Source organism: Colobus angolensis, unplaced genomic scaffold (assembly GCF_000951035.1).
Source record: "Colobus angolensis palliatus isolate OR3802 unplaced genomic scaffold, Cang.pa_1.0 Scaffold97, whole genome shotgun sequence".
NCBI classification, from domain to species: Eukaryota; Metazoa; Chordata; class Mammalia; order Primates; family Cercopithecidae; genus Colobus; species Colobus angolensis.
In genome coordinates, this window is record NW_012123709.1 from 6840032 (window position 1) to 6865116 (window position 25085).

The window sequence follows — 25085 nt, forward strand, 5'->3', positions numbered from 1 at the left end:
CAGCCTCCCGAGTAGCTGGGACTACAGGCGCCCGCCACCTCACCCGGCTAGTTTTTTGTATTTTTAGTAGAGACGGGGTTTCACCGTGTAGCTCGGGATGGTCTCGATCTCCTGCCCTCGTGATCCACCCGTCTCGGCCTCCCAAAGTGCTGGGATTACAGGCTTGAGCCACCACGCCCGGCGTCTACTCTTCTTTTCATGCCACATACCTACTTGCTTCTCCGTAATGATAGGGCCCAATTTTCCCTAAGGGAGAGGGTGACTACAGAACTGTTACTATTACTTTGTCTTATGTACAAGAACGACATATATATATATATGTCGACCATATATATATGGTGGGAGGTTGGGGGAGAGAGAAGGTCTTGCTGTCACCCTGGCTGGAGTGCAGTAGTATCATCATAGCTCACTGGGGCCTCTAACTCTTGGGTTCAAGGGAACCTCTTGCCTAAGCCTCCTGAGTAGCTGGGACTACAGGTGCACATGCCACTATGCCTACATAACTTTTAAAATGTTTTGTAGAGATGCGGTCTTTCTATGTTGCTCAGGCTGGTTTCAGACTCCTGGCCTCAGCTCCCCAGAATGCTGGGATTACAGGCAGGGGTCACTGCACCCAGCCCCGATATCCTTTATTTAGATGGGCAGTAAGATAAGTTTAAAGTAAAAACTAGGAATTCACTTGCTGGTATGTTTGGGGAAAATATTCTAGAATAGGAACATTTCACATTTCCCTTTTTCAAACCAAATTAAGGAAAAAAAAATCCCCTGAAAATAAATTATTATCATTATTATTTTTTGAGACGGAGTCTCGCTTGTCGCCCAGGCTGGAGTGCAGTGGCGCGATCTCAGCTCACTGCAAGCTCCGCCTCCTGGGTTCCCGCCATTCTCCTGCCTCAGTCTCCCGAGTAGCTGGGACTGCAGGTGCCCGCCACTATGCCCGGCTAATTTTTTGTATTTTTAGTAGAGACGGGGTTTCAGCGTGTTAGCCAGGATGGTCTTGATCTCCTGACCTTGTGATCCGCCCGCCTCGGCCTCCCAAAGTGCTGGGATTACAGGCGTGAGTCCCCGCGCCCGGCTATAAATTTTTAAATGTTCAAATAGTATTTAAAACTTGTATGGTAGAAATCAGGTTTCTACCTTACTTCCTTAATTAAAGTATATAGTGTATACTCCAGTATACATCAGAAACTGGAATTTGTCGAGTATTCTAATTGTTTCTTTCGGTCTGGGAGGCTTAAATTGTTAGATTTCATTAAATGATATATAAAATATATTTAGACTATGGAAGATACTTGAATTTTGTCTAAAACAACAATAATGTGATATAAAAATGTCTGAGATTTATTGTTAGACAAAATCACAGGTACTTTTATGTAATCTGTTGCATACATCATAACTGTAGAAAATACTAAACTTCAGTTAGAGGTTAGTGAAGATAAAGATGTAACTTTTTTCCCATTGTTCACATAAGCCCTGGTCTGCAATTATTTTTGTTACCCCAGGCACATTCAAGGAAGCCAGAATCCTCAGCATCTCAAGAGATTTAGTCTTTGAGGAAAGTGGAACTTAGTCTTTTCTGTTTTTAGCTCTTAGTGCTTTTCAAACCTTTAAAATAAGCAAGTGGTTGACTGTTAAATGATGATTGTCAATATCTCTTGCATTAGGAACTTGGCTTATTGTCACTTATTTCAGATTACTAAAGAAATTGATATTTATGAAAGCCAATTTAATCAGTGTATCTTAAAGTCAAACTAGAACATATCTGCTAATAGTAATAAGTGCTTTATTTATGTCTTAACTTTGAGCTGCTATAGCCATGTTTTTTTTTGTCATTAAAATGTTCCTTTGTCATTAAAAATACAACTCATGTCACAGCCCTGAATCATCCCTCTACTTTGTGAAACTATTGCTTGGTCAAATTTGTGTGATTACTATTTTTTTAATTTACTTTGTATTGTGGCAAAGTATATACAATACAGAAGTTACCATTTTAACTGTGTTTAAGTGTACAAGTCAGTGGCATTAATTACATTCACAATGTTGTACACCCATTACCACTGTCTGTTTCCAGAATTCCTCATCACCCCAAACAGAAATGCTATATTCTTCAAGCAATAACATTCCGTACCCCACTCCACCCAACCCCTGGTATCCTCTAATCTACTTTCCATCTCTGTAAATTTGCCCTTTCTCAACATTTTATATAAATTGAGTCATATATTTATCTTTTTGTGTCTGGTTTGTTTTCCTTAGCATAATGTTTTCAGGGTTCATCCATGTTGTCACATGTGTCAGAATTTCATTCATTTTTATAACTGAATAATTTTCCGTTGTATATATATATTACATTTTGTTGATTCATTCATCTGTAGAAGTATACCTGGTAACGTTTTGGCTGTTGTGAATAATTTTGCCATAAACTTTGTGGTAAAGTATCTGTTTGAGTCCCTGTTTTCAATTATTTTGGAAGTAGGAGTGGAATTGCTGATGGTAATTATATTTAACTTTATGAGGAATGTGATCATTCTTTACACTAGTTCATTCTATTTTTTATTATCTTCACATTAATATTTCATGTTTTTTTAATTTTTTGCTTATTTCCTTGGTTGACTTTTGTTACTGATTTTAAATAAATTATTTGTTTTGATCATTCATTTTTTTCTTTTCTTTTCAATTGTTTGTTTTTCAGACCCGAATCAGAACTCCATCACAGGGGAACACAGCCAACTGTTAGGTATAGTATTTCTGTGGGGATTGACTCTATCCAAAGTCACCCTTAACTCGTTTATCCTAACAGACATTACTCGCTTCTCTGATTCTGTTTTCTGTCCCCTCCTTTTCTACTTCCCACCCATCAACTTTTTTCCTGCAGTTTCTATTCCCAACTTGGTAAGTTTTAGGAAACTACTTCTGTAATTGATTACTAAGACTCAGTTAAATTAAAAAGTAATTTTGCATGGTCTATGGTTAAAAAAAATCTAAGAACTAGAATTTTTTTAAGATAATTTGGAAAAGAAGGTATTATAATACCTGATAATATCTCTGACTTTGCAGCTAATTTTCCCTTTTTATTACTTTTCTTGGCCTTTTGATCACCTTTTTAATTATTGAAAGTACTTCATAAACAGCATGTCCTCAAGCAGTCCTTAGAATTTGGTGTTCCAGTTCCTTATCTATGAAACAAGTTATGGAAATGAATTTACTTCCTCTGGGTATCACTTTTTTAAAGTAAGTGTGTAATTTGACAAGAATATCTCTCTTTTTTGAGACAGTGTCTCGCTCTGTCACCAGGCTGGAGTGCAGTGGTGCGATCTCAGCTCACTGCAACCTCCACCTCCCAAGTTCAAGCAATTCTTCTGCTTCAGCCTCCCAAGTAGCTGGGATTACAAGCGTGTACCACAACGCCCAGCCAATTTTTGTATTTTTAGTAGAGACGGGGTTTCACCATGTTGGAACCAGGATGGTCTCCATCTCCTGACCTCGTGGTCCGCCCACCTTGGCCTCCCAAAGCGCTGGGATTACAGGCGTGAGCCACTGCGCCCAGCCTTGACAAGAATTTCACAAGACCTCATGACTGATACATTTTCAAAATATAAAAAGAAACATACTCTGATGAGGCATTCAGCTCAAACAGAAGGTATATATATATATACAAAGAAAGTGAAAGTATCTCTTCTTACCATCTCACTTCCACCTCTTAAAAGTACTTGCTGTTGATAGTTTTTTGGGAATTCTAGAAATTTTTAATTATAAATTTTTGTATTATATACGACCATCTTTTCCTTTTTATATCAATGATGTTATAGTAAATGGACTGTTCTGTTATACAGACCACTTCTTTTTAGTTAACATTTTACCTTGGACATCTTAGTACATAAAGATCTGCTTCATTCCTTTGTGATGGAATAGTATTTCATTGTGCACCTGCACTATAATTTTATTCAGCCAGTTTCCTACTCATGAGCATTTATTTCCAGGTGTGTTACTGTTGTAGGTTATGTTGCAATGAATATCTTATCCTTATATCCCGCAGTCTTTTTTTTTTTTTCTTATTTTTGTGAGACAGAGTCTTGCTCTGTTGCCCAGGCTGGAGTGCAGTGGCACGATCTTGGCTTGCTGCAAGCCCCGCCTCCCAGGTTCACGCCATTCTCCTGCCTCAGCCTCCCGAGCAGCTGGGACTACAGGTGCCCGCACCACACCCGGCTAATTTTTTGTATTATCCTGCAGTCTTAATGCCAGTATATTTGTAGGATAAATTCCTAACAGTGGAATTCCTTACTCAAAAGATATATACATTTTTAAAAAGATACATCAGCTTAAACTCTCACAAGTATGGAGTAATGCTTGACTCCCTATAATAATAATAAACAGGTATTATTAATCTTAAAATAGTTTATTTAGCTAATAGGTAAAAATAGCATCTCTCATTTTTTATTTATACTTCCTTCAGCATAAGTGAGGTTAAGTAATTTTTGGTATATTATTTAGTATGTTAACACTCGTGTGTGTGTGTATGCTTTGATTTGAGGCTTATTTTGATCACTGCTGAGCTTTTAGCTATAATATGTGTAAAGCAGCTGTGGAAAAATAAGCTATCAAAAAGTCCAAAGTAGGGAAAGTAAAAACTTCAGAGGATTAGTTGAAGAAACTGGGATACTCCTTTTTCGTTCTTTCTACATTAAAGACTTAGAATAGTCCTTGAGTTAATGAGAAGAGTTTATGAGACTATAGCCCTCATTCCTTTAGTGAGTTTATGTGCTGAAACAGTACCTGACATCCTAGGCACTCAGTATATATTTGTTAAGTAAATGGTTTGACATAAATATACAAATCTGATCACTAAGGTCCTGGCTGTGTGATGTTAGAGGTGGTTTTTTTTTTTTTTTTGAAACAGAGTCTTGATCTGTCGCCCAGGCTGAAGTGTGATGGCACCATCTTGGCCCACTGCAACTTCTGCCTCTCGGATTCAAGCAGTTCTCTGGCCTCAGCCTCCCGAGTAGCTGGGACTATAGGCGCAGGTCACCATGCCCGGCTAATTTTTGTATTTTTAGTAGAGACAAGGTTTTACCATGTTGGTCAGGCTGGTCTCAAACTCCTGACCTCAGGTGATCCACCCACCGTGGCCTCTCAAAGTGCTGGGATTACAGACATGAGCCACCACTCCCGGCTGCTTTTTAATACTTTTATGTTGGATAGTTTCTATACATTGCTCAAAATTAATCTTCTGTATATAAAAATTTTATATTTGGATCAGGAATTATTAAGCTTTCATTGAAAAATTTTGCCAGACTGTGAAAAGAACATCTTTCCTCTAAACTATGAAAGTGCTTCTGTCCCTGATACATACATGACAGGCAGAGATGTTTGAGAATAGGTCATTATCATCAGGAATACATGTACAATGGAGGCAGCTTAGCTAATGAAGTGGACAGTCAAAAGTTGATACAGTTCCAGTATTACTAAGCTGGATTTTGTTCCCAGCTAACCACCTGCAGTAAAGGATACCTAGGGAACTATAGGTAAAAAGAAATAACTTTGATTGTGAAGGAAGAGTTATATTAGTCATTATTAGCCAAAAAATTCTAATAATATTTGCAAAGAGACTACTTCAAACATTAATCTCATTTGGCAGCCTACAGTTGCATTCAAGTGTTAGCCAACCTGAGCCAGTCTTCTAGCCAAATTATCAAGTATGTCCATCCTGCCAGCCTGAGTTCTGTCTCCTAGATTCATGGGGTCAGATCATATTTTCCTTTTTTCTCATGCTCTGAAGAACTATCATCTTCTGTCTTAAGTATCTGTGTTTTAGCTATAGCCTCAAAATCTTTAAAAGTCTGGTTTATTAAAAGAAATTCATGAGTTTGCAAAAGAGTGAAAGTGTTTTTTGTTGTATTTTCTAACCATCTCATAAGTTACTCAGAAAAGGCATTATAAGCTTGAATGAAAATCTTCTGGCTGGGTGCAGTGGTGCACCATGCCTGTAATCCCAGCACTTTTGGGAGGCCAAGGCAAGTGGATCACAAGGTCAGGAGTTCGAGACCAGCCTGGCCAAGATGGTGAAACCCCGTCTCTACTAAAAATAAAAAAAATTGGCTGGGCATGGTGGTGGGTGCCTGTAATCCCAGCTACTTAGGAGGCTTAGGCAGGAGAATCGCTTGAACCAGGAGGTGGAGGTTGCAGTGAGCCGAGATCACACCACTGCACTCCAGCCTGGGCGGCAGAGTGAGACTCTGTCTCAAACAAAAAAAAAAAAAAAGAAAAGAAAGAAAAGAAAATCTTCCCAGCTCTCCCTAAAAACCTTGTTTAGGTTAATTTGGCCTGCTGGGTGAAAAACTGGTTCAGTTGCCTTGCCTGCTTAATTGAATTTGTAATAACACCTTTCAGACCTTTGCTGTTGAATTGGATATATAAAAGCCCTTTCCAGGCCTTCTAAATGTTTTTACTGTCAACAAGGCACGGTTATTTTAATGTATCTCCTGTTCCCACTGACTCATCAAGTCTCTTGCAAAACTCGAGATCAGGCTGGGGAGATATATGGGAGGGTGAAACTGCTATTGTAATAACGAATCAAGCTGTACACCTGTGATTGGTGAACTTTTCCGTGTGTGTGTGTGTGTGTAGCTTTCCGCTTAAAAATTTTTTTAGAAAGCTAGCAAGCAAACAAGCCATGGGTCCTGGCATTATTAAAAGTTTTATCAGGCATCCAAGGAAAAATAATTCCAGTCTTCTGCAGTCAGTCTCTCATAAGGAATAGAAAACCAAGTAACCACTACCTCAGTTTTGAGGCTTTTGCAACCTTGATAACCAAAACTTAAGAATGGCAATATGAGATTAAAAAAAAAATGGCAATATGAGATTAAAAAAAAAAAAACAGTGTAGGCCAACCTTACTTAGGAACATATCTACAATCCTGAACAAAATATTTGCAATCTGAATCAAGCAACATATTTTTTTAAATTACCCCCATCATCAAGTTGAGTTTCTGCTAGATATCCATGGTTGGTTTAATGTTGAAAGTTAATTTATATAATTCATTATATTAACAAATTAAAATAAAAATATCATATAATAATAGATGTTGAAAAAGCATTTGATTTGAAACATACCTGATATGGTTTGGCTGTCTCAACTTGACTCAAATCTCAACTTGACATGTAATTCCCATAATCCCCACATTTTGTGGGAGGTAACTGAATCATGGGGGTGGTTTTCTCTATGTTGTTCTTATGATTGTGAGTGCGTCTCACAAGAGCTGATGGTTTTATAAGCATCACGCAATTTCCCCTCCTTGCACTCATTCTCTCTCCTGCCGCCCTTTGAAGAGGGGCCTTCCACCATGATTATAAGTTTCCTGAGGATTCCTCAGCCGTGCTGAACTTTGAGTCAGTTAAACCTCTTTTCTCTCTCTTTTTTTTGTTTTTGTTTTTTGTTTTGTTTTTTGAGACAGAGTCTTGCTCTGTCACCCAGGCTGGACTAAAGTGGCATGATCTTGGCGTACTGCAACCTCCGTCTCCCAGGTTCAAGTGATTTTCCTTCCTCAGCCTCCCAAGTAACTGGGATTACAGGCACCCACCACCACACCTGGCTAATTTTTGTATTTTCAGTGGAGATGGGGTTTCCCCATGTTGGCCAGTCTAGTCTCAAACTCCGAGCCTCAAGTGATCCACCTGCCTCATCCTCCCAAAGTGCTGGGATTAGAGGTGTGAGCCACTGTACTCAGCCAAACCTCTTTTCTTTATAAATTACCCAGTTTCGGGTATCTCTTCATAGCAGCACGAGAAAGGACTAATACAGTAAAAACTCAATATTTAAGTTTATGAATTCATAATGATAATTTAAGAAACTAGCCAGGCACAATGGCTCATGTCTGTAGTCCCAGCACTTCAGGAGGCTGAGGAGGGAGGTAGGAGGATTGCTTGAGGCCAGGGGTTCAAGAGGAGACTGGGCAACATTGTAAGAACCCATCTCTATAAAGAAGCAAAAAATAATTAACTAGGCATGGTGGCACACACCTATAGTCCTAGCTACTCTGGAGGCTACAGTAAGCTGTGATGGTACCACTGCACTCCTCCAGCCTGGGCAACAGAGTGATACCCTGTCTCTAAAAACAAAACAAAACAAAACAAAACCCACAACTAATTGGTCACCATTGGAGCATTTAGTGAACCAGTTATTCTGAGAACCAGTCAGTAAAGAGAAAGAATTATTTGTCCTGTTTTTAACTGAACCACTTGGTAATCAAATAGTAGATTAAAGGAAATGTCTCTTTATATAGAGATATTCCAGCTAATAAATGAAGGAACAATAATAGAATGGGAATATTACCATTTAGTAACCTCTCATAAATTAATGGAGCTAGGCATTACTCATCAACAATTGCTAATATCTCAAAAGGAAAGACAGCCAGATGACAATGACGTGTACCTCCTGGCGGATCATAAAGCCACTGTGAAGTAGTTTTCCTCCCTACCCTCCTAGAAGTACTGAATGTGATTAAGCTTTTAGATTCAACTACCAATTTATAGGAATTACAAAAAAAAAAAAAAAAAGAACATGTTAAACAGCATCACATGGATGCCATCATCAAAACCCAGACCATCACAAACTCTCCAGGACAAATGACATGGTTTCCTTAACAAATCAATGGCAAGACGAAGTATAAAATCAAAAACATTACAGCATTTGGGATAACCTTTCAGATTTTTCAGATTCACATAGTCACATAGTACAAACCCAAACCTGTGCCAAGGGAAATTAAGTACACTTACTACTCTCTTGCCTAGCTCAGACCAGCAAAGGCCATTTGGCAAGATTAGGAAGCTGAAGGAGTAACTTGAGATTTATCTGGGGCCCAAATTATGGTATAAGTGGTAATTGACAAATGCAACATTATGGAAGTAATAACATCACAACAAGAAAGTGTTTATAAAGAGTAAGACCTTTGGTGTGCCTTTTTTCTGTTTACAAAAAAAAGTATGCCATAAAAAACAGAAATCTGAAATCTTTGGTAGAACCATCCTATCAGTTTTCATTTGAATTATGCAGTGAAACACCAGGAAGTTTCCCAAAAATATCAGCATTATTTAGATAGTAAAATGAGAAAAAGGAAGCATAATAGTGTCTGGGCACGGTGGCTCATGCCTGTAATCCCAGCAGTTGGGGAGGCTGAAGCGGATGGATCACCTGAGGTCAGGAGTTCGAGACCAGCCTGGCCAACATGGCAAAACTAAAAATGCAAAAAAATGTGTCTACTAAAAATACAAAAAAATTAGCCAGGCATGGTGGCAGGTGCCTATAATTCCAGCTACTCAGGAGGCTGAGGTAGGAGAATTGCTTGAACCCGGGAGGCGGAGGTCACAGTGTGCTGAGATTGTGCCACTGCACTGCAGCCTGGGTGACAGAGCAAGACCCTCTCTCAAAAAAAAAAAAAAAAAAGAAACATAATAGTAATCTGATAGGTGATGTAATGCAAACCATTACTGAGGCCAGTCTCAATGGGGATCCTTCAAAGGACTCATCTTAGGATTCTGAATGATCCTAAAAGAGCCCTGGAATATGGATTTGGTTCTTAGTTCCTGCAGAGTAAAGATTATTTGCTATTCAGAAACTAGAAGTTCCATTCCATCTGGTATTTCCTGGGGTCACAAGAGTGACCTAAAGTTTTGAAGGCTGAACTCTAAAGCAGCATGGTTTGCCACCAAGATATTCAAGCCAAAAATTAATCCATGCCTTTCAGTATAACCACTTCTAATTTCATGCCTTTTGGTATAACCACACTTGATGAAAGCTTCATTTCTTCCCTTGGAAAGCCTTGACCTTTCATGACTGTTCCACAAGCCATGATTGACCAGGAACTCTATGGGAGCCTCCCATTGCACAACACTACCACAAGTAGACCATGAGTAGGACGATATTGGAGGCATCATTGGTCTCTTAAAATGTAGACAAAAATATCCAGGGATAGTAAGCAAGCAAATGGAGGGTGGGCCAGAAACAGCCAGGATCCAGACTGTCTGATGATAATAATAAATCGAATTGTCATAAAAGTTATGGTGATTTCACCTGAAACTTGAGACTAGAGAGGTCCATACATAGAGGTGCCAGGGATGCAGCAAGGGGAGCCAGAGCTGCTAGGAAGTGGCTTGGACAGCAGGTAGCAGAATGGAACAGGATTGTCTCATGCTAGATTTTTATAAGGGCATCATTGTTATTGAATAGCAGAGAGGTAATATGTTGAACTCTTACTCCCATAACCCTCAAGAGAAATGATATGGTCCTGAGACTGGGATACAAAATTCTATTAAATGTTTAAATCAGTAAAGGATGTAGTTAGGAAGATGAGCAAACTCCTCAGGAATAAAAGACTGTTTAAAGAGAAGGAAAATAAATGGATCTTATAGAAAAGAAAATATAGATAGATAGATAGATATAAAAAAGAAGTTAAAACAGTAGCTTAGTAATAGGTAAATAGTGTAAACAACAACAAAAAAAAACTACACCTAGATACATCTTAATGAAACTGCAGAATATCTAAGAAAAGATCTTGTAAGCAGCCACAAAGGACAGTTCATCAAAGGAACAACAGAATGACAAAAGAATTCTCAATACCAAAACACAAATCCACAAACACAAGCCAGAAAACACAAATAAGTATACACAAAAATTTTGTAGAGACAGGGTCGCACAATGTTGCTCATGCTAGTCTCACTCAAACTCCTGCCCTCAAGCAGTCCTCCTGCCATGGCCTCCCAAAGTACTGAGATTACAGGAGAGAGCCACTGCGCCCAGCCTGGAGACATCTCTGACAGTCACTACTGGAGGTGCTACTGGCATCTAATGAGTAGAGGCCAGGGATGCTCTTAAATATTCTACAGTGCACAGGACAGTCCCCCACAATAAGTAATTATTTGCTGCAAAATTCCATAGTGCTGAGTTTGAGAAACCTAAAGGAATTCTAAGGAATATACCTCAAGAAAGAATAAAATGATCCTAGAAGACTAGTTGTCTGAAATGTAAGAAAGAGTAGTGAATAAATGAACTAGTAAACTTGTACATCAACCCAAATCAGTGTTGTCTCTATAAAACAACTCTAATATCTTATTTATGGAGGTTTTTTTTGTTTGTTTGTTTTTGTTTTTAAAAAGAAACTGCTGGAAACATTGGACACCAATATTAGGTAAGTCAGGAGGAGAAAGTCGGAATTGAAGTATCAGAAAGTCTTTGTGTTGTTCAGGAGGATGTCAAGCAATTGTTTAAACTTATTTAACAATTTAAGTAAAATATGTAGTAAAATTTCAAGGGTCATTGCTAAAAGAACAGAAATAGAGGATGGAAACTAGAGGGAAAAATGGCATTAGGGAAAAACAAACCAGAAAATCCAAAGAGTGGGAGAGACAGAGACAGAGGATGAGAATGAATCGTAGAGAAAGAACAAGTAAAAAGATGTTAGAACCCTGTCTAAATATATTAATCACTAAGGTTGATGGGCTGAACTTGGCAGTTCAAAAGATAGATTGTCAGACTTTAGAAAATCCAACCCAAACAAATAGATGATAAACTGTGTTGTTTAAAATGCCAGTAAATTTGGAGGTAATTTGGTAAGCAAAATAATAATAACTAAACAATAGATGTATGTTTAAAATTGTTGTGCCGGCCAGGCCCAGTGGCTCACGCCTGTAATCCCAGCACTTTGGGAGGCTGAGGCAGGCCGATGGCTTGAGCCCAGGAATACAAAGCAACATGGCAAACCCTCATCTCTACAAAAAAATTCCAAAACTTAGCTGTTCATGGTGGCATGAGCCTGTAGTCCTAGCTACTTGGGAGGCTGAGGTGGGAGGATCTCTTGGGCCCAGGAGGTCGAGGCTGCAGTGAGTCGTGATCGTACCACTCTACTCCAGACTGGGTATAAGAGTGAGACCCTGTCTCAAAAACTAATAATAATGATAAATAAAATTGTCATACCTTCCTGGTGGATTAAACCTTTTGTTATTATGTGGTTACCTTCTAATTCCTAATAAAATTTTTCTCTTACAAATTTATCTGATACTAATAAAATTATATCAGCTTTCTTTTGGTTAGTATTGGCTTGATGTATCTCTTTCCTTAATGTTTTCTTAATGTTCAGCTTTTGTATGCCCTTATATCTCTTATGAATAGCATGTGTCTAGATTTTATTGTTTAATCCAGTCTCTTTGTCTTACTTAGTCTATTTACATTACTGGTATTATTGATATACTTGGACCATTGTGCCATCCTAAATTATTTGTCCCACTTTTTCTGCTTCTTTATAATCTCTTCTTTAAAAAAAAAAAAAAAAAAAGTTATATTACCCCTGCTTCCCAAATGAACATTTGCACACTCTCACATTACTGTCTCCTTTGCACCAACCACATCATGTTGTTTCAATCAGAAAAGGAGGGACTATTCAATAAATGGATTTGGAAGAACTATCCATTAACTAACTTATGTGGTCTGGATCCTTTCTATCTTTCTAAATATGCTCTCCTTTCCTCACTCTCCTTTAGCTCTGTTGTCCTTTCTGCTTTATGAATTCACTAAAATTGTTTCTGCTTTAGGATCTTTTAAAATTGCTATATTCCCTCTGCCTGAAATGTAGGCTTTTCCTTACTGTCCTATGCCAGGCGTGTGCTGCAGCCAGCTCATATCATCAGCTCACAAGAGCCAGTTGTGCGAATCTCTTCCCAAAACCAGGTTCATCGTTTTCACATTAGTAGTTTGAAAATGGCGATGTGTGAGTATTTATACCACAGACATTGTCAAGTACTGTAAGTCAGGGGTTTGTTTTAACTCTTTAGAGGCTGCTTATCAGCATACCTGTGATCTTATATGAAGCCATCATTCCCCTCCCTAGTCATAGTCTCTCCCATATTTGATTTTCTTCCTTGAACTTATCACTTCTTGAAATTCTTTTTGGGTTTTTTTGTTTTTATTTTGTCTTGTTTTTTTATTGCTGCTGCTGTTGTTTTTACTTTCTGTCTTCTGTAATTCAGTATATGCACAGTGAAGGCAGGGTCTTTAACTGCCATGTCCACTGCTATACCCCTAGGACCCAGAACAGTACCTAGTACATCCTAGGAATTTAATAAATATTAGTTGAATAAATGAATTACTCAAAAGTGGTAATAATTTTAAGCTGTACTCTTTAGAATTTTCTGGAGCCATTAGGAAGAGGAAAATAATTACATTTTTCTTTCTTTTTATAACTTTTTGTTACTGAAAATATCAAAGGTACACAAAAGTAGAATAGCATAATGAACTTTTCTGAATGCATCACCCAGCTTCATCAGTGTTACAAATCTGTTTTCTAGATCCTACCTAATTTTTCCCTAAATTGTTTTGAAGAAAATTCCAGACATCATATGATTTTACTTGCCCTTTAAAAAAAAATAAGCGATATATTTTCGCTTATTTTTTGTTTTAAAAATGCCTTTTTACCTTTGATTTGTTGAGTCAGGATCCTAACAATGTTCATTTGCAACTAGTTGATATGTTTTTTAAGTCTCTTTTATCTATAAAAGTTCACCTTTTAAGTTTATGCCATTTATTTGTTGAAGAAGTCAGATCATCCTGTAAAATTTCTCATATTCTGAATTTGGTGATTAGATCCTTCTAATGTTTAACATGTTCCTCCTTTGTGTTTTCTTTGAACTGATAGATTTCGAAGCTTGATTAGATTCAATTTCCATTCTTTTGGCAAGAATACATCATAGCTTGTACAGTGTATTTTTCATTGTATTACAGGAGATTGTGTTCTCCTACCTTCAGAGATATTAAGGCTGATTAGCAGGCTCCAGATCACCCTCATCCATCCATTGTAAAGTTCTGCCTCAGCCTTTCACCTAATGGTTTTAACAACCATTGATGATCGTTGCCTAAATCCGTTATTTCATTAGTGATTTTTTTCTATCATTCCATCTATCATTAATAAGCTAGAATGCTTCTATAAGGAAGAAATTTTCTTTTAATTATTGGTTACCCTGAAATACAGTTGGCGCAAGAAAGGCAAGATGATTGCTTCTTTCTGTTTATTTTTTTCTATTTATTAATGTTATTTTTCAGAGGCATGTGTTGTTTCCTTAACCCCGCAAAGGTGACTAATTTTTCAGAATATCATTTTGAGTATTTCATAAATTTGCATTTCAATCCATCACATTATTTATTTTTAATGTTTATATTATTCCATTTTGGGGCATTGGGAACCCCTTCAGTTTGGCTCTGTGCCCTTTGACGTGACCCAGTAATTTTAATAGTTTATTGGCTGTTTCTCAAGCCCATCCTTATACATTTAAACTTATAGGGTTTTAAATTCTTTAATTTTTATATTGGTATTTATTTCCCCAGTATTGAAAATCTTAGTTTTTAATAGCATTTATGTTTTTTTAAAAATTTTTCTCTTCTCTCCTGCCAGACTCTGTAATTATATAACTTTTGCATAATAATGAAACAAAGTTAAGGAAGTGCTCAGATAAAACAAAGTTTGCTGTCTTATAGACCTGGTCTCTTTTTTTTCCTCATAGCTCTTTCACCAAAGTTTTGTCAGATGCCTCTTTTAACATTTAAAAAAAAAAAAAAAAATGTGGAAGGGTTTGTACAAACTAATAGTTAAATGACAATTTTTTTCTTTTTTCAACTTTTTTGCCCCCTGAGACAGGGTCTCACCCTGTTACCCAGGCTGGAGTGCAGTGGATCAGTCACAGCTCATTTGCAGTCTTGAACTCCTGGGTTCAGGATATCTTCCTGCCTGAATAGCTGGAACTATAAGTACGCACCACTATGCCCTGCTAATTTTTAAAACTTTTTTGTAGCAGCAGGGTCTCAATGTTGCCCAGGCTGGTCCGGAACTCCTGGGCTCTAGCAGTCCTCCCACCTGGGCCTCCCAAAGTTCTAGGATTACAGGCATGAGTCACCACGCCTGCCCTATGTTTTTTCAACTTTTATTTTGGATTTAGAGGGTACATGTACAGGTTTGTTACATGTGTATATCGCATGATGCTGAGGATTGGGGTATAGGTAATCCTTTCACCCATGTAGGAAGCATAGTGACACAGGATTTTTCTTGGCTACTTTGCCAGCCAGAGACCTCCAGCTAGCAATATCCATGCCCAGGCTTTTCTCAGGCCCAAGCTCACCAGAAGAGATGCCTCGTCTATTCAGCCTGCTGGGCTGTGCCTGGCTTGCACTCCAGTGCAGATCCTGCAGCCATTGCAACTGTACACTCAGCCCCTGGTAGGAGGGGGTGAGTGAGCGAGCGAGTGCAGTGTCCAGCTGGCTGCTCCAAGTAGTGAGGCAGAAGCGGGCTGTATGTGGGACTTGCTGCTGGACCAGGCATGTCACACTGAGGGGAACATGGTGGCACCCAAACTGGTGTCCGCAACCCTAAAACCTCAGGGGGAGTGTTACAGTGTGCTAATAGCTCTTTTAGTCCCACCATCTGCAGCCCGATGGATGGCTGTATGTTAACAGCTCTGTCAGTCCTGTCGCCCCTGCTCCGGCCTGCTGCTGCTTCCTGTCGCGTGGGGTAGCTGCCCTCCACTGGTGGAGCATGGAGGGCCACAGTATTATAGCCTTCTTTGTACCTGTGTTTGGTGGGTCCTGAGTTCTTGTCCCACATCCAAGAAGAATGAGGTTGTGCTGATGATCAAAGGGTGAGGAGGGCGGAGAAGACTTTTACTGAATGACAAGAAACAGTTCTCAGCCGAGAGGGCATGTGAGGGTGGTCTCTTGTCTTTCATTGGGGCTGGGGCTGGGGCCTTTATGGGCTCAGAATAGGGGAGTGCATGCTGATTGGTTTGTGAGTGTGCAAAAAAGGCTACAACAAAGGCACCACGGAAAGGTGGGCATGACAGTGAAAAAAACCAGTTAGGGAAGGGTAGATATATGTAAAATAGGTGAAGGGTGGGGAATCGGTCAGAGGAAACAGGAAGAGAGGTTCTTAATCCAGTCCGTGGATTTATCCAGGAATTGTAGCTAGCCTTTAAACTGTCTTTGCCTTGAAGGTTGGGTTTCAGTTGCATGTAATGATCATACAAGTGCATGTGTCTTTCTGGTAGAATGATTTATTTTCCTTTGGGTATATACCCAGTAATGGGATTGCTGAGTGGAATGGTAGTTCTAAGTTCTTTGAGAAAAATTGCTTTCCACAGTGGCTGTGTTACATTCCCACCGACAATGTATAAGTGTTTCTTTTTCTCCACAACCTCACCAACATCTGTTATTTTTGATTTTTTAATAATTGCCATTCTGACTGATATGAAATGCTCATCACTGAAATCATCAGAGAAATGCATATCAAAACTTCATATAATTTATAAAAAGGTCAGACAGCTGTGGAGGCAGAGAGCTTTTACTGTCATTATCAGCAGCAATAGTGTGTAAAGGAGACTACATCTAACACAGTATTATACCCTGAGTATATACTCAATATTTTTTTTTCTCCTAAACTTAGGTGATTTTAAGAATAGAGTGTCGGCTGGGTGCAAGTGGTTCACGCCTGTAATCCCAGCACTTTGGGAGGCTGAGGTGGGCAGATAACTTGAGGCCAGGAATTTGAGACCAGCCTGGCCAACGTGGTGAAACCCCATCTCTTTTAAAAATACAAAAAATCAGTTGGGCGTGGTGGTATGCACCTGTAATCCCAGCTACTTGGAGGCTAAGACGGGAGAATCTCTTGAACCAGGGAGGCGGAGGTTGCAGTGAGCTGAGATTGTGCCACTGTACTCCAGCCTGGGCGACAGAATGAGGCTCCATCTCGGGAAAAAAAAAAAGAAGAGTACAGTCTTCGTGGGCTGGAATTCCAAAAGAATAGTGTCTCTAGGGGTCTTTATTCTTGTTAAGGAAAGGAATGACCCATGTTTACTCCTTAGAGTTTTATTTTTGTTCCTGCTGGAGAGGGGGCCATATTCTCCAAGCAATGCTGGTTGAATTCTCTCTAAGATTAAATTTGAATATGAAAATAGGTTATATTAATGCTGAAGCAACATAAACTAATCTGGTGCTGATGTTTCTTCATCAGAAACCAGGGAGAAACTAACTTGGTCTACTTTTTTTTTTTTCCAGACGATGGACGTAAAAAAGCTCGAAACGCTTATCTCAATAATTCCAATTATGAAGAAGGAGATGAATATTTTGATAAAAATTTGGCACTCTTTGAGGTAATGTTTTGGAGAAAACTAGGGACTGAGACTTTAGAAACAGAGATCTCATGATAGCCATATTTTACCCCATTTGGTTTTAAAATTTTACAAGCTGTATAATTTTATGTTAAAAGAAAATATCATGATTATTGTAACTTGTAGTAAATTTTGTCTGTGTAATCTAATTATAGTGAGTAACTATTAAATCAAATTGTTATGTAGTAAGGAAGAGGAGTTTGACTTCTTGGACATATCAATTACCTTGCAATCTAATTCAATTGTGATTTAATTGTTTTTATTAGAATAATCTTTCTTCTAAGTATAAATCAGTGTATTTCTCCTCCCTTTGTCTGGAAGGACTATTATTTGCCTTAGAACTAACTAAACAAAAATCACTGTGGGAAGCAGGCTTCCAGATTGCAGGACCTGTATGTCTTTTTTTTTAATTGTCAAATAATAATTATATATATTTATGGATTACAATGTGATATTTTGATATTTGTATACATTGTGGAATGATTAAATCAAGCAAATTAGCATATCTATCACCTTGTATACTTATTTTTGTGGTGAAAATATTTGAATTTTACTTTCTTAGCAATTTTGAAATATACAGTATGTTAACTATAGTCGCTATGCTATGTGCAATAGATCTCAAAAACGTATTTCTCCTGCCTAACTGAAACTTTGTATCCTGTGACTAACCTTTCCCCCTTCCCGTATGTATACCCCAAGCATCTGGTAAGCACCATTCTATTACTAGGAGTTCTACTTTTTAAATCCCACATGTAAGTGAGATCATGTGCTATTTATCTTTCTGTGCCTGGCTTATTTCACTTAACATAATGAAGAGGACCTGTATATCTTACCTGAATAAGACAACATGGACTCTGTGGCCAGGCTCCATAAGCTGTGGCCAGGTTGTTGAAAGGAGCCTGGTTTATTTCAGCACTACGTTTTTCTGGCTTTCAACAATGATGCATGTGCCACTTCTCTCAATATACCTTTTTTTTAGTTTGTTTTTGAGACAGGGTCTTGCTCTGTCACCCAGGCTGGAGTGCAGTGGTAAGATCACAGCTTGACCTCCTGGGCTCAAGGGAGCCTGCTACCTCAGCCTCCCTAGTAGCTGGAACTGCAGGCACATGTCACCACACCTGACTGATTTTTAAATTTTTTTCAGAGTCAGCGTCTCACTCTGTTGCCCAGGCTGGTCTTGAATGCCTGGGCTCAAGAGATCCTTCTGCCTTGCCCTCCCAAAGCATTAGGATAGCAGGTGTGAGCCACCATGCCTTTCAATGTACCTTTCTTTTTTTTTTTTTTTTTTTTTTTGAGCTGGAGTCTCACTCTGTTGCCCAGGCTGGAGTGCAGTTGCACGATCTCGGCTCACTGCAACCTCTGCCTCCTGGGTTCAAGCTGATTCTCCTGCCTCAGCCTCCCGTGTAGCTGGGATTACAGGCACATGCCACCACACCCAGCTGATTTTTGCATTTTTAGTAGAGACGGGGTTTCACCATCTTGGCCAGGCTGGTCTCGAATTCCCAGCCTCCGGTGATCCAGCCACCTTGACCTCCCAAAGTGCTGGGATTGCAGGCAGGAGCCACTGCACCTGGCCTACCTGTGAAATATGTTTTCATTTGATTTGAAGTTTTCTGGTAGCAAGATGATTTTGATGCTTATGTTCAGTGTTCTTTGTAGCTCATTTCTTCCATGTCACTGGCTTTATAGGAAGAAATGGACACCAGACCGAAGGTGTCCTCTCTCCTCAGCCGCATGGCCAATTACACTAATCTGACTCAAGGAGCAAAGGAACATGAAGAGGCAGAAAACATCACTGAAGGGAAAAAGAAGCCCACCAAGGTGAGGCCTCAGAATAACAAAGAATACATAAAAAGCACCCTGTATATAAGAAAGAAGGAAATACCTAAGGCACCATTCTGTGTTCAGCAGCTATTTATTAAATGCTTAATGGGTGCCTGGAACTGTTCTGGGCACCAGGGTCATAGCACAAACAAAACATAGGATGTAGTCTAAATTGTAACGTGAGGATACTGTCCTTCAGCTGTTTTAACTGCCAAAATATATAACATATTAAGTGTTGATAAATGCCCTAGCAAAAAATTAAGCAGAGTAAAGAGACTGAAATTGTCACGGGAGCCAGAGTGGAGGGCGTTGCTACTTACATAGGTTGGACAGGGAAAGCCTTTCTGACAAGGTGATATTTGAGGAGAGACCTAGCTGATGTGAAGGAGTGAGCAATGTGGGAAAGGAGCATTCAGGAAGAGGGAATAGCTTTTCCAGAGAAGAGTGTCCATACCCATCTGCTGATGCCATCTGTTTGTTGTGAAGTTGTTGGGTTTTTTAAAGACCAAACATCAGTTTGTCTGAAAATGAAAATATAAGACATTCAGTTTACCATTCTGGTTGTTCAGCTCTTTGAAAAAGGGATAAAACGGCCCTCAGATGTTCATTTTACCATCTATTTTATTTACCAACTACTGTGAAGAATTTATGCCAAATTCTGAAGACACTCCATCAAGTCCTTATTGTTTTTAAATGAAAAAAGCCAACAGCTTTGAAAAACAAAATTTTAAATTGTGGGTGTGCATAAAAGTTTATTCGTGGCCAGATGCCTGTGTATAATAAAAACATGCAGGAACCTTTGCAAAGTTAAAATGTATAGCTTTCGGAATAATAAAAGTATGGTGATAAACACTTGAAAGATGGAGAATTTATATGTGTCCTTTTGAAGATATTGATTAAACTTACGATCTCTGCTTGGAGATTAATATGGTAGTTAGGGAGCAAGTTATTACATAAAAGAATAAAAACCTCTCCTTAAGATAACTGTTTAATTTTTTGTCAATGTCTTTCTTTCTAGACCCCCCAAATGGGTACCTTCATGGGTGTCTACCTCCCATGTCTACAAAATATTTTTGGAGTGATCCTTTTTTTACGCCTTACATGGGTGGTGGGCACAGCTGGAGTTCTTCAGGCTTTTGCAATTGTCCTTATCTGCTGCTGCTGTGTAAGTACTACACTGGCTCCTGGAGATCACCTGAATGTTGCAAGTTCTCAAGAGTAGATGCACACAACCTCTTTGGGAATAAAACAAAGAATACTCGGGGAAGGACTCATGATCTCAACAGAAGAAATTATTCTTATATTAAAATCTAAAGGATTTTCAGTTATTCAGTGCCTATTCGTTACTGCTTGCTATCTATTATATTATGTACTAGAAATTAGGAAGCAAGACTTCAACTGGAAATGGAAGATAAAGTTCCTGTCTTCAAAGAATTCAGAATCCAAACTGTTTGAGCTTGATAGCACCAAAGTTGTGACAGAAAATGTGTTAGAAAACATGATGTGCTACTCCAGTATATATTGAGAAACAAAACAGGTTATGGGGGATGTGAGGGGTATTTGATTTTTTTTATTTGGTTTTGAAGTTTCTTCCCTTATCCCTTCCTTAGAAATTCAGGTGTTCTTTCCAGGTCTTCTCTCTACTGAGAACACTTTTATCTTTCTTTAAGTTAAACTTCTCCTAATTATGTATCCCAGCCACCCCTATGAATTTTATAGGGTTCTACTGTCCTCTTTTATCACTGTGACCTTCATACCCTACCTGTATATTATCCGCAGCTGATGAGCATACAGCTGATGAGCAAAACAGGTTAAGCAGGCACAGTTCATATTTTTATTAACTTAAAATTAATGGTACCACCTTTTTTTAGTTTCTCAGGCTTAAAACCTCAAGGCTGTGTTTGGCTTCTTAATTGCTTTTCACATCTAATCAGCTACCAACGCTAATCTATTCTCTGAAATCTTTTACACTCAGCCCTTTTTATTCACACTAACACCACTATAGTTTTTACCTGTCACTGAAGCCTGCTAACCAATCACTCTGCCTCCAGCTCCTCCTATCTGCAGTTCATTCTATACTCTGCTACCAGGTAATATTTTTAAAATACAGTTCCTGTGTGCCCAGAAGCCTTCAGTGATTCCCTTTCTTATGGAACATTGTTTTTGATATTGTATTTAGTCTTTAGTCAGGTTCTAACCTATTTTCTGAGTTACTTCTCTAGTTCTTCCTTTTGAGTATACTATGCTCTATTTCCTGTGTAACTAGGAAATCCAGAGTGAGATTAGCAGTTCTTAATAGCACCTGACTTACTAATATGGGAGCATTTTGACAGAATCCTCCAGATATTAGTGGTATGACTAGTGCAATGAATTAGACCATATCATCTTATTTCCATACCATTAGGTATGACTGTCCATAAAAGTAGGTAGAGTTAAATGTTTGCCAAGTGCTCTTGGAACACAAATGGAGAAGTAGTATAGAAATGTCATCTTTACACAGTAACAATCCTCTCCCTTTCTCTGCAGACATTGTTGACTGCTATCTCCATGAGTGCCATTGCCACTAATGGAGTGGTACCAGGTTAGTAGGTCAAGGTTGTATTTCAGGATTTATCAGTGTTGACTCTATGTTTATGCTATAAAGCTAGAGGTGCAAACTTCTGAAGAATAGAATACTATTTAGTCTGTTCTGTGCTACAACAGAGTAATGGTCTATAGGACATAGACATAATACCACTTGACTTTAAGATGCTATCTTTAAAATCTCTTTATTTTTTAAACTAGAATACGTTAATTCTTAGCTTTTATTAGTTAGAAAATATATATATATATATTTTATAGACAAAGTCTCACTCTGTCACCCAGGCTGGAGTGCAGTGACATGATCATAACTCACACAGCCTCCAACTCCTGGGCTCAAGCTACTTTCCCACTTCAGCCTCCTGAGTAACTGGAACTAGTGTGTACCACTATGCCTGGCTATTTTTTTGTTGTTGTTTAATTTTTTTGTAGAGGTGACATCTCACTATGCTACCCCAGTTTAGTCTCAAACTCCTGGCCTCAAGCAGTCCTCTCGCCTCATCCTCCCAAAGTGCTACCATTGGAGACGTGAACCTCCACACCCGGCCAGAATATATTTTATTGGGCTGTCTCATGTCGTAGTAAATAAAGTAATGCTGGCAAACTATATTGCATCATATGGCTCATTACATTAGATGTGCAGTATATCCCACAGTAACACTTTCACCTTTTACTTCCCACTAGCAAATCTTTTTATCATATTCAGGGTTTGGGGAAGCCTGAAACATTTAACCTTCATGTATGTATTTTTTTCTTATTTCTATTTTATTCATATTCCTCTTACTAATACACACTCTTTCTCCTATTCACCTTCTGTTTTGTCTTTTAGCTGGAGGCTCATACTTTATGATTTCCCGGGCACTGGGCCCAGAGTTTGGTGGGGCTGTTGGCCTCTGCTTTTATCTTGGTACCACATTTGCAGCAGCCATGTACATCCTTGGTGCCATTGAAATCTTTCTGGTAAGTAATGACTTCACTGTGGTCTGTACTATAGAAGAAATATTGATTTTGGTTTATTCTTTGCTGTGAAAGCTTCTGAGATCAGCTGTGGGAATAAATCAGGTGATTGACTGCCAACCTCAGTTGGCCTCTTATGTGAATACAAGGTGGAAAGGTTGCAATTTCCTTTGCTGGCGTTCCTGATTTCTACCTGATTGCCACCACTCTGCCACCTCATCCAGGAGGTTCAAGTCTAGTGGGGAAAAAGTAAAATGAAGTTTATCTTTTTTAATATCTTCATCCCTATGAAATAAAATGCTTCCCATTTCTCTATTCACTGAGACATATTGTTTATTTAAAGTAGTGATAGTAGAATCAGGGTTAAAGATAATCATAATTACTTTATATAACCCTATGAATAAAAGTAATAATTCCTTTCTCTCCATTTGGAAATGTAGTTATTCAGAACAGCATGTAGACAAAAAAAAAAAAAAAAAAAATCCTTGATATCCCATTTCTGCAGGCATTTCAGATCCTATTAGAAACTAGGCTAACTCCCCAGTCATTTTGTGTCTCAGCTTTGCTTTCTTTTGTGAAAGTAAATGCAAACAAATACAGCCTTTTTACTTAATTCTTTCGAAATAACATAATTTTCTCCTGTATTTTACCTAACAGGTCTATATCGTCCCCCGGGCTGCCATCTTTCGCAGTGATGATGCACTCAAGGAATCAGCAGCCATGCTAAATAACATGCGTGTGTATGGCACAGCTTTCTTGGTCCTTATGGTATTAGTGGTATTTATCGGCGTACGCTATGTGAACAAGTTTGCCTCACTTTTCCTGGCCTGTGTCATTGTGTCCATCTTGGCCATCTATGCTGGAGCCATCAAGTCTTCTTTTGCCCCTCCACACTTCCCGTACGTGTCTGTCTCTCTGCCTAGCCATCTTTGTTGGGTAGTAATTGAAAATATCTGGTGGTGTGATAATTTTAAGTCAGAATTTCATGGAGTCTCTCTGAGATTTTCTCGCTTGGGTAAGCCCATTTAGACTTCCTTCCCCATCTAGGCAGGAAGCCTCCCAGCAAACTATGTCCTGTTCATCCTCTTTCTTATGTCCCAAACATAGAACTAGTAACTATAACCATCATTTATGTTCAGATATTAGATTTTTTTCTCCCTGATAATTGTACATAATCTTTTTAAATTATACATATTTTGTACTATTCATAAAGGGCTTTGCAGACAGTGTAGTTATTGCCAGCAACCTTTATAAGGTATTTAAATGTTGTATTTCTTTTACTAATGAAAAATCAGGGGAGTCAAAAGAAACCTAAAATCTTACCTAAAATGTTTAATTAATTAAGTTTTTTTTCTGTCAGTATTGTAATGGACTAGTATAAAGGGAGATACTGTACACTTTGCATGTATCTCTATATATATGTAATATTACATACTATAAGTAATACAGCTACTTTTTTCAACCTTGATGTTATTTTTTTTAATTTGTATAAACTTATGGGGGTACAAGTGTAATTTTGTTACATGCACATGTTGTGTATTGGTGAATTCAAGGCTTTTATTAAGAGCTGGAGTCTTACTTTGTTGCCCAGGCTGGAGTGCAGTGGCATAATCTTGGCTCATTGCAACCTCAGCCTCCTGGGTTCAAGCAATTCTCCTGGCTCAGCTTCCCAATTAGCTGGAATTACAGGTATGTGCCACCATACCCAGTTTTTTTTTTTTTTTTTTTTTTGGTGAGACAGAGTCTCGCTCTGTCACCCAGGCTGGAGTGCAGTGGTGCGATCTTGGCTCACACAACCTCTGCCTCCTGGGTTCAAGTGATTCTCCAGTCTCAGCCTCCTGAGTAGCTACAGGCACACACCACCATGTCCAGCTAATGTTTGAATTTTCGGTAGAGGTGAGGTTTCACCATGTTGGCCAGGCTGGTCCTGAACTCCTGACCTCAAGGTGGACCTGAGTGATCCGCCCACCTCAGCCTCCCAAAGTGCTGGGATTACAGGCGTGAGCCACTGCGCCCAGCCTAGGTCAGGGCTTTTATCCATTACCCAAATAATGTACTTTGTACTCATTAAGTACTCTCTCATCATTCACCTCCTCCTTCAACTCCCTAGTGCAAGTACTTTAAAGTATGTTTTTTGAAGTAGTAATGGACTTGTGCAGATCTGTGACTCACAGGCTCCCTTTTCCCTTCGACTAGTGGCATAGGGACTAGCTGGCACTGAGTGTTATTTGTAGTCTTGTTAGAGAATTATCTTGAAGAGTCACCTGGATTATCTGAGAATCAAACTCATCGGTTCTATGTTGATTTAACCAGATTACAGAAAAAAAGATTTTTCAAGACAAAAAGACAGTTCCGATAGGTTTAATGACTTACCTCAAAGTTAATTAATGGCAGAGCAAGAAGATGAACTGTGATTTCCTGACTCCCCATTCAGTATTTCTTCTGTGCCATGCTACATGATGGCAGAAGAAGATTCCATCTTAAACTTTTAATCTGCTTATCTAGGGACTGTAATATAGCTGAAGGTCCTTTCTA

The 25085-nt window shown here is 38.7% G+C and overlaps 1 protein-coding gene across 6 annotated transcripts in view; it reads left to right on the top strand.

Moving 5' to 3' along the window:
* SLC12A6 (solute carrier family 12 (potassium/chloride transporter), member 6) overlaps positions 1-25085 on the top strand; it is a 117270-nt gene that overhangs the window by 63188 nt on the left and 28997 nt on the right. For 5 of the 6 annotated variants that reach the window (XM_011932686.1, XM_011932682.1, XM_011932683.1 and 2 more), the window contains 7 exons: positions 2690-2734; positions 17077-17171; positions 18879-19010; positions 20032-20178; positions 21540-21594; positions 22423-22553; positions 23208-23449. In XM_011932686.1, the coding sequence (XP_011788076.1) occupies positions 2690-2734; positions 17077-17171; positions 18879-19010; positions 20032-20178; positions 21540-21594; positions 22423-22553; positions 23208-23449 (847 nt within the window). The remainder of the gene's footprint in view (positions 1-2689; positions 2735-17076; positions 17172-18878; positions 19011-20031; positions 20179-21539; positions 21595-22422; positions 22554-23207; positions 23450-25085) is intronic. The other variant, XM_011932684.1, reaches the window with a different exon arrangement.